At 40.0% G+C, this 10,273-nt stretch overlaps 1 protein-coding gene across 6 annotated transcripts in view; it reads left to right on the forward strand.

Annotated features, from left to right (window-relative positions):
- NUBPL (NUBP iron-sulfur cluster assembly factor, mitochondrial) overlaps positions 1 to 9,735 on the forward strand; it is an 84,439-nt gene extending 74,704 nt beyond the window's left edge. For all 6 annotated transcript variants that reach the window (XM_065840184.2, XM_065840185.2, XM_065840187.2 and 3 more), the window contains one exon: positions 8,809 to 9,735. In XM_065840184.2, coding sequence (XP_065696256.1) covers positions 8,809 to 8,871 — 63 coding nt within the window. In that variant the 3' untranslated portion in view covers positions 8,872 to 9,735. The remainder of the gene's footprint in view (positions 1 to 8,808) is intronic.
- The last annotated feature ends 538 nt before the right edge of the window (positions 9,736 to 10,273 follow it).

A 10,273-nucleotide genomic window follows, 5' to 3' on the forward strand; every position in this document is an offset into this window, starting at 1 on the left:
TGAATACGATATTTTTGCTAGGCTTGGGCAGGGCCTGTGCTGATCCTCTATGGAATAATGTAGTGATCTTGAGTCTAGATCCTTGTGAAAAGGAATATTCATAATTAATATGGTAGTTTCCATCTGGGAAGTTGGATCAGCAGGGTGAAGGTTTGAATAAATGTGTGGCTTAGGTCAAAGTTGAAGCAAAACAGCTGAGCAAACCAAGGTGGAAGGCTCACAGTATCTGAAATCTGTAATAACCAAGAGTCTGTAGCCTACAGGATTATCAATCTAAAAATTCAGACATGTAGGATAGTATTCTGAAAATTAAAAAAAAGACAAGAAAGTCTGTTGTGTTACCATCTGTTCCTCCTTGGACTATGTTTCTGGTAATGAAAGGAGTGGCTATAAGCGCCATTTGTGGCAATTAAGTTAAATATGAAGAGGAATAGAGATTGACAAATATGTGTGACTCTGGGGAAAACTTTTAATATGCCTCTCTGCCATTGTGTCTGTGAGATAATCATTCTCCTCAGAGAATGAGGTTTTTTTTAGCTGTCACTAATCTCTACAGAATGAAAAATAGTTTCCCTTTATCCCTGGTTTGCTTTTCATTTTAAAGACAGGGAATATTATTTTTGTTCTCTTAGATTTTAAAAGAAAAATTAAAATCTTAGCACATAACTGATGGTTGGAGAGGTCATGTAAGGTCAGATTCTAATCTTTAATACATGACACCCATCACCATGTTTCTCAAGTAAACTAAAATTGTGGCTATTCATCCATGAACAATTACAATTTTTCAGATAGAGAACAATGTGCGCAGAGCTGCTGAAATTATCTCTGCTCTTGTCCCTTAAATGTGAAGGGTTTTTGATACAAAATCCTATGCTGTTTTTGTTAGAACACATTTACAAATCAAATACGGAATCACAGAGCTGAAATAATGCCTAGCCGATTCAAACAGCGGGGAATAAGGATGGTGATTGACTTCTCAGAAACCCAGCATGCTGTCACACCTTCTAAGCTCTGTCAAGACTGGAATAAAGGGTGTTTCTAAAATATGTTAGCTAATACTTTTTTCACTTACACACCTGTCATAGGGTTCAGCTTGCCTTGCTGATATAGAAAGTATAGTTCTCACTCTACACTAGAATTTTAAAATGTGTAAGCAAACTTGTCTAAATTTGTCATTTTAAAACTTAGATGTAGTTGGTGGAGAGGGGAAGCTTCCTTTTCACAACTGGCAAGGAAATTACTAACAACCAAAACAACGCTTCCAGAAAAAAGAAAATTACTTGCAGAATTGTGCGTGTGTGAACTTAAAGAGCTCTTCCTCAGGGAAGGTGCTGAATACATAAGACTTGTCCGCTTGCAGAAGGGGCTGACCGTGTAGCTAAAGGATGGGAAGGTTTAATGATTCTCTTTGGGTGAAGCTGTAGACAGTCCCCAGGGAGAAATAAACAGTGCTGGAAAATGATTTTGCTCTCGATCTAACATTATCTACATTAATGTTTCTGTCAGCTTAGTTGTTTAAACTGTGGCTTGTTTTTGATGCTCTTCATTGAAAAAACTTTGCTAGGTGCTGTACAAACGGAGTGTTGCTGTGCTGGGTGTTAGGGGCAGGGGCTGCTCCAGCTGACAGAGGGCAGACAGACTACAGCAAGTGGGAGTGATCGAAGATCCTCTACAGGAAGCTAATAATTTCTTAGTTGAATCAACTGTGAGGACTTACCAGACCCTTCTGGAGATAATTGAGAGTCTTGGGAGCATTTTCCTCCTCCATCAAGCTGTGGAGGTAGATTGGCTGACTAGGGTTTCACTTTTTTTCTCCCCCTAACATATGAGAGAGTCTCTAGACAGCAAAGGCTAATGAAGGAAAATCAGCAGCTCTGCCAGTGGTGGAATAGGGAAAAAGATAGAATAGGGAAGACAGTAGGGAAAAAGGTAGAATAAGGAAACAAACGAGGAATCACTGAAACCAGGTGGAAACACTGAGGGAAAGGATAAGTAGATGTTCCTGAGAGCTCTTCCATCTATGAGCACAGAACCCAGGGAGATACGGGACACTAGGTAGTTATCTTGTGAAGGCTTCTTGCTAGAAACTTTTCCATATATCACAGCCTTGCTGGCACAGTGGATTTTTTAATACTTTGCTAGAACAGGCAGCTTAGCTGTGACTGTCAGGCACCAAACTCCCATCTGTCTCAAGATCAAAGCAGGAGCTCAAGGTGATGCAAAATACATTTGCTGTACCAGTGTGACCATTCACCTTGTAAAAGCTAGGGAGTCTTGTTGGGATAGATGTTTCAGGGAGGAGATGTGCTGGAGGCTGAGGCAAGCAGTAGATATGTTTCTCGTCTTCTTGTCTTGGGAACGAGGTGATTAAAAAAATGTGGAAGAGAGATGATACACCTCTAAGGTTCAGCAGGGATAATGTATTCAAGACAGCAGAGAAATCGTGAAAGAATGAAGTTCAGATTTCACCTTCTTCCCTTTCTCCATTATTAAAGGGAGAGTGAGCCCTCATGGCAGAAAGTATAAGAAGGAAGACTGCTTTTGGAAAAAAAAAAAAAAAATCCAGGAAACATGTAATGGTCAGTTCCTTAGTGTTTACTTGCCACATATTGTTATGGAAAATATTTGGAATCTATTAAGTAAAAATACTTTGACTTCACTGTCTTGTTCTGTAAAAATCAAGTGTGGTATATTGGGAAGGCAGAGGAAAATGAAAGGGAGCAAACCTAGTGAATCATATATAGCTTGTTATATATAGAGTGTTGGATCCCCAGGTTGCGCAGCCTTTTGCAGGTATGCACAAACTTAGATGCAGTGTAGTGCTGAATATATGACTTGGGTAGGAGAAGAGCCCAACTTGTCCTGGAGCAAGGAAACCAGGAACTGTGGCTGGAAAATGCTTCATGTCGTCCCATCCAGCTTGTGATAAAGACCAGTGTAGGATACAAACCCCACATACTTCTTGGGGGAGTTTCTGTTAACTGTCTAGTTCACCTTTCACAATGTGAAATGTATTCAGCGCTCTTGCAGATTTCATAAGCTTGTATATATTGGTGAAGAATTTTGAGACCACTAAGTTGCAGACAGATCTATTAAGAGGAGAGTAAAAGCCCAGTCAGGTGGGAAGCAGGGGCACAAAGCATCAGCCGTCTAACATAACAGGAGACGGTCGGTCTGGTTAAAAATCCCTTTTCAATTAAATTAGAAATGTTGCAGGCCTTACTGTGGTATTATCCAAAGAGACAGGTGGAGTTTGTATTCAGAAAGACTTTTTTTTGTACAACTCCGTGAATGGGTAATGTGTGAGTAAGGTGAAAATATGCAGCCTTTTAAAGCCTGCAAGAAATAGTTGGAGAAAAATTGTGGTAGTAGTAACAAAAAATGTTTGCTGTTGTTTAGCTGTCATCAGTAATTCCATTTAAAGAGTGGTCTCTCCAGTGTGTGGTGTCTTTAAGAGAAAAGCAAACCCTGAAGAAGGCTGCATTATATGATTTATAATAAACCTTATCATCAAGGCTTCCTTTCAATGATCACAGTAACATTTGGTATGTGCGGGTTCAAGTCCTTCATTCGGGTTGTACATAGTACAATGCATCATCAGACCCTCATGTATGCTTCACTCTGCTGAAGAAAATGCTGAGTGGTAGGATAGTCGGTTTGAAGGATGTTACCGTATTGCATCTGAATTGCACTGTTCTACTTAACCATGTTGGCAGGGCAGGATGTCTTTTTGGATGTACATAATGGCACCTGAGTGATGTACATGCATAATGGCACCTTGGGGCGAGCACTGTTTCCCAGCTGCGGCTCCCTCGGAGCATGGCTTGGCTTTTGCAACTGCTGAGATACGCGATTAACAGGAAATTTCCCATGAGCACTAAGGAATTTTTTTTTTTTTTTGAGGTGTTAGGTTCAAGAAGCATGCAGTTTACTTCCGTCTCCTCCATTTCATGTTGCAGTTTATGGAATGATTTTTATTGCCTCATCGAGTCCCCTTTCTGGGCTGAGACTTCATTGCATCTTGGCAGCAGTTGCAAATACGTGCAAAGAAGAATCCTATGGTAGAACTGCCCAGAGGAGGACAGAGTGGGAGAGGCTCTGGGCCTCTTGCAGCAATCATGAATTTCTCTGTGTGGCATGAAGCTTTTATCTGAAGTGGAAGCTCATTTAAAGCTGCGTTTACCATCCTGCTTTTAGTGCCTTCTGAGTTGACCACAGTAAAATAAAGACATCAGAGGGCAGCTCCAGGCATGCACTGAAGGTTGGAGTTGTGTCAAAGTAACTAGCAATTTCCATGGAAATTAAAGCTATTTAAAAATCTGATTGAACTGGAAAATGGACTGTGGCTGAGCAAAAGAGGGTGCTAATGAGAAGAAAAGCTATTGTCTGTCATTATTTTCATGTAGATGCTGGCTAAGTCTAGTATTTGTCCTTGTGATAGCCATTATTTGATTAGTTACTCATTGCTCAGGGTTGCTAGCAATGAATAAAGTATAAGCCCCTAACAGCTCTGCTGAACAGAGTTCTATATCTTATCCATTTTTACAGGTATAGTAGCATCCATGGCATTTGATATTCTAGACAGTCGGACTTGAATAGGTTCTCCCTTGGATTGCTGGGCTGGATAAAGCATCTTAATAGTCTTGGAGTCTTTTAATCACAAATAGGAGTTAGAAACCATGTCTGGTGTACTTGGCCTACATGCAATTGGATCAGTATGATTTTTCTGAGTTGCTGGTCTGAAGCTGTTTGTATGCAGTGGTTTGGGTGAAGGCAAATGTGATATCAGCTGCTACCTGTTTTGACTTTGCTGATGGGTAAATTGTATTCTGTATTGGTGTGGTCATTGCACTAGGCACTGGAAGCCACTGCAGTGACCTGTTTGCAGGCTGAGATCTGCGCTTCAGTGAAAGGCAAAGTAGCAGGTCAGGCCAACACCATCCCTGAGAACAGGGCAGAGTCAGCTCTGACCTCTACGGTCATTTTGCAGTAATCCTAGCAGTGATGCATACTTCCATCATTGGTAGGATTTTTAGGAAGAATGAAATGCTGTAACTGAAATGCTCACAGCTCTCTGGGATTACCATAGGGCTTAATTAGATGAGCTAATAAAAAGTCTTGCAGTTTAAATCTACCCTGTGACAGAGTAATGAATCACAATGTTCCGATTATTTAGGCTAAGTAGGACTTTTCAGTCCTTTTCCTGATGAACTTCATTACGAGTTCTCCATTTCCTACTCCCGGATCTATGCTGTCATTAGTCACTTCATCATTTACAGTGCCCTCTCAGTCCTAAGGAGGTTTGTGATTTAAAGAATGCTGCACTCTTTTCTGGCAGTGTTTGTACCGGTGTTTGAGAGGTGAGCAGTCTCTCACTGTGGCCATTATCCATCTCTTTTGATGCTTATCAATGTCACCTTCCACCTCTACCTGTGCCCTCCCCAGTGCTGCTCTCAGACTCCATCTAGACAGTGTTCATAATGAACAAGTCTGGTCTGGTTTTAGGGCATTCTGTCTTCCTGTGCACTTCTCCTTCATCCTCTCAAAGCTGGGAGAATGTTTGGCTTCCAGCTAACTGATGTCCAGCTACTGTTGTCCATCTGCAAAAAAATGCTTTCAGAAAGACAGTCTATAAACCATTCCTTTAGAGTTTCCAAACCATAAAGGGAAAAACTGATCTGTAAAGTTCACTTTTATCCTATTGAAATGAAAGTGGTTGTGAGTGATGAACAAGAACTCATCCTTTACATTTTCTTCTCTGACATTTCACCCAAAAAGGAAATAAAAACCCTCTCAGTTTTAAGTTGCAGGCCATCTGTTTTTTGCTTGGTAATGAGGGAGTAAACAGGTGAACTGAGCTGTACTTTCTGTCCACAGATGCCACATTGCAAAGATCCTGAGTAGAAGACATTCAATACATGTTGGGTTGTTTTTGTGTAATGAACGGCATATTGGCAGTCACTGAGATTCCATTTAGACCTTTCATGGATGTTGATATATGTTACTGCTGGTAGACAGGGCCTTACAGCTGAATGATTTGTTCAAGGATAGGTAACTAAGGCTTGAAACAGTTGATTTTGTCAGAGGCAGGTTGCTGGTGGAGTTCTGTAAGAACATGTATGAGATGCTGTTCTGTTCAACGTGTAAAGGTCTAGGAAAACAAAGGATGCTTGGCAGGTGAGACCGATTGCTGATAATACTAGGGCTAGGTAATATTAAGATGCTGGCTACAAAGAGTTGCACCAGGAACCTCCTGTTACAAAGCGACAGATCAACTGCTTGGCAAATGGGAGTCTGTGTACATGGTGGAGTTGTTGCCCAGATACTCGTTAACAGTCTCTTTTTGGGGGAAAAAAAAAAAAAAAATCTAGTTTATTGGGATTTTGACATAGGGTAACACACAAGCAGTCAAGTCTCCCAAACAGGATATCTGGTTGCTGTCTGGATGGTTGTGGGAGTCTGTTCCAAGGACCTTTGCCAGCCATGTCTTTCACTTGATCAAATGAGACTCCATGAACGAATGGCTGGTTAGCTCAGTTTTAACAATGCATCTTGTCCCTCGTCCTATATGACTACTGCAGCATATGCATGATCCATTGCTGCTGATTATCTTGATTTATGTACAGAACATTCCTGTCTTAACAATGTACAAAACACTGTCTCATGTTACTATTTCTGCACATACAGGAACAATTTCTATGGTGTATTTATAATCCTGTGTACAATTTGGTCAACTCTGGAGCAGGAACAGCCTGGACAGTCTCTAGAAAGGGCCAGATTTTCCATGCAGGTTGATTAATTGACTCATTGAAACATGTGAATTGATCTGTGCAAAGCACAAGCTGCTTGCAGGACTCTTCAGGGTAGTCCACATTTGCCACCTGGAAAGTTCCTCCACTGATTAGTCAAATACTTAACTGCGAAGGCCGCTTGACTTCAGTCAGTCACCTCATTTCAGGTTGGTCCATTAACTCTTCTGTGCAGGTTGCTGGCTGGGTAGTAGCTGGACCATCCAGGGAATTGACAGTTTGGTGTGATGGGTGTTGCGTATGGACATAGCTGTGTTACCCAACTGTGCTGCAGTTGTACCTGCAGGTCAGGTTTGAATTTCAGGCTTGTAGCTTAAGTTCCATAGTTCTTGCCGCAAAGTCATGCATATGGGTGGAAACAATTTAGTTTGGTGTCTTAGTCCTTACAAACTGAGAAAATGACGTGACTTTAGTTTTAAGGTGATGTGAGCACAGAGACTACAAGGCACTGAGGCTGGGAGTGCCAGAACAGAAAACCCCGCAAGGCGGGAGCAAACCCTGGAGGAAAAGAGACGTGTCAAGGTGCCTGACCCTGCAAAAGGCTGCTGCCTGCTTCAGCCCAGTGACGTTTGGTGCTAGTGGCCCAGTTGAGAGACTGACCTTCTCTTCCTGCCTCTCAAGCTCTGGCTCAGGCTTTTGTCAGCTTGTTGTCCAGTTTAAAGGCTCATCAGGGATACAAGGTCTGTCTTGATGTTAGAACCATCTAGGAGCTCTGCAGGAGGAAGGACAGAGCAATGTGGTAGGGAATATTGTGGTGATTTCTTCTAGTAAAACAGGGAAGTTTGTCAGTTTGGGCTCCATATGCAGATTTATTTGAGAAGATGAAGAAGGTTGGTTGCAGTCTAATAGAGAAGAAGGAAGCTGAATGGCAGGAGAGTTTTCTGTTAGAAATTTCTAATTCTGTTTCTACTAGATGAGCACAGAATGTGATGCACTTGCTGGAAATTGAAGCACGACAAATTCAAATTATAGATAAGATATATATTTTTAATAATGGAAGCAATCAACCTCTGGAACAACTTACAAGAGAGAGAGGTATATATATATACATACGCACACACAAATATACTCCTAGTTGCAAGTCCTTATGTCAAGATTGCAGACCTTTCTGAAAAGACATGTTCCATTTCAACTACAAGTTGTTGAGCTTGGTACAGGAATTATTTGGTTTCATTTTGCAGTTTGTTCTGTGTTGGACCTTAGGCAATGTTTTTATCTGTGTCTCTTGGCATTAAATTTATGAATACTTGATGTTAGACTCGTCATGCGTCATATTTTTAGAGATGTTAAAAGATGTGTGCTTATTTGGGTCGCTCGCGTTAGTCTTACAGTTCTGTGCTCTTCTGCCCTCCAGCTGATGGTATCTGATGGTATCAGATTGGTGTGAAAGAGAGATTTTGCTTTATGGATTCTAGTGTTGCAGAATTAGTTCTTTCTAATACCCACTTCAGTCTTTTGGAAAGATGTTTCTTTCTGAAAATACTTTAATTTTTAATGTCTGTATAGGAAATTCTGTAGTGTAGTCTAGTCTGTAATGTATGTGTATGTGTATATATATATATATATAAAATTCTGAGAATGTCATTGTTTTCTCTGATTCTGTGTCTCAATCCTGTGCATGAGGCATCTCAGTCTTCAGGGTGAGGGAAGTTTATAACCAACAGTACCTGTGGGACTGAATAATCTCCTTGTTCCTCAACACTTCTCCTCCAGAAGAATATTGATTCTGTTTGCTATTCAAGATAGATTGTTCAGTCAAGTTCTATTCTCAGAATAATACCAAAGTTAAATTTTACACATACCCCCCATATTTTGAACAATGTTTGTACTTATGTATTAGTGCATCATTTTTCCTAAACAAAAAGCTAACTAAATTGAACCCATTTATTTAACATTTTCTTCTTTGAAGGTGTGTGAAAGAACATATACCTAATGAGATGTAAAATATTCCTTTTTATAGGACATGAAGGGTGCTAAACATATGTTTCTGTTTTTACAGGCTAAAGCCTATCTAAAGATAGCTTTGGAAATAGTAAGACGACTGCCAAAACCTCCTGCTTGAAGTGTTTCTCACTGAAACTTATACCAAAAAGTGATCTTTTGTTGTGACCAACGCAGAAGAGTCCTACTACCTAACTATAAGGATGCCGTGGTTGGATTTTGAGAACTTTTTAGCAGTTATTTTACCAGAGGTTAAACTATGATTGTGATATTTACTGTTTTTCAAATCGCTGTTTGGCAATGTCCAAATGGATTGAAGTGTGCAAAAGATGATACACAATATTTAGCTGCTGGATTGTAACATCGTCAGGCAAAAGGGGTGAAGGACATTTTTACATGCATCCTGTTTTAAGGTCAAGAATAAAAAACAGCTGCTCCAGCCAAGCAGAATGGCAAGAGGGATGCCAATGCATAAGTAATCCTTAAAAATGACATTTGCCATACTCTGATTTCTGTAAATTTGTTCAGCTTTTTACGTGGTTAACTACAAAGGTGACCTTAAGTTCTTCGGAATTATAAGAGGCAAATTCAGTTATGTAACTGCAATACTTTTGTGTGTTCATCTTAAAAGAAAATTTAAAAAATTCTACATATACTCTGAAGAGTTCCTGTGATGGATCATGAGCAAATTCATTCATTATTGGATAATGTTTGATCATGAGGCTATTTAGTTTAGTGCAGAATGGATTACTTGACCCCGAGGCTTCGTTCTTGTCTATTTTGTGTTATAGTGGACCCAGACAGAAGACTTAGGTAACCCAGGTCTTCATAAAAACCAGATGTTCTGCCTGAACTCAGTTTGCCAGGGGATGCAAATGATCAAGATAACTTAAATTCAAGATTGCATATGCCAATTACAGTGCAGCAACTTGGAATTTGAACATAAAGATATGTTTTTGAAGTAAAGAAAAATTTGGTTTTCAAACTGTATGGCCTTCTGCTTTGTTTTTTGATTGCCTTATATTTCTGTGATTTTTATTCTTGTGTTGGTGTGTGGAAGTGGAATATTATGCCTTCAGGGAAGGAGTTCCCATTTACAGTTAGATATCTGAGTTGACATTTAGGCTTTTTCATTTACACAATCAAGTGTGGGTATCTTAAACATACATCTCAGCTAAACCATACCGGGAATTTAACCACACGAGAGAGTTCTGCTGTTGACCTCTGTGGGACCAAGATTTTCCCCGTAGTTCAAATAATTATTCATCATTCTGGATGTAATTATTTTTTCTTGTTGAAGTGATACAACAGAAAAACTTGGTATACATTTACTTCAAGAATATTTAAGTAATCTCTACCCAGAATTTACATGGGAAATCTAGACACAAAGTATGGGTTGAATTTCAAGTTGAAGTGATTTTGTAAAGGTAAATTATATAGTCTAAAACAGTTGTGGGTTTGGTTTTTTTTTTCTTCAAGTCAATCTCTGAACCTTCTCTCCTTCGCCCTCCCCCACGAGATCT

This window comes from Patagioenas fasciata, chromosome 5 (genome assembly GCF_037038585.1).
Source record: "Patagioenas fasciata isolate bPatFas1 chromosome 5, bPatFas1.hap1, whole genome shotgun sequence".
NCBI classification, from domain to species: domain Eukaryota; kingdom Metazoa; phylum Chordata; class Aves; order Columbiformes; family Columbidae; genus Patagioenas; species Patagioenas fasciata.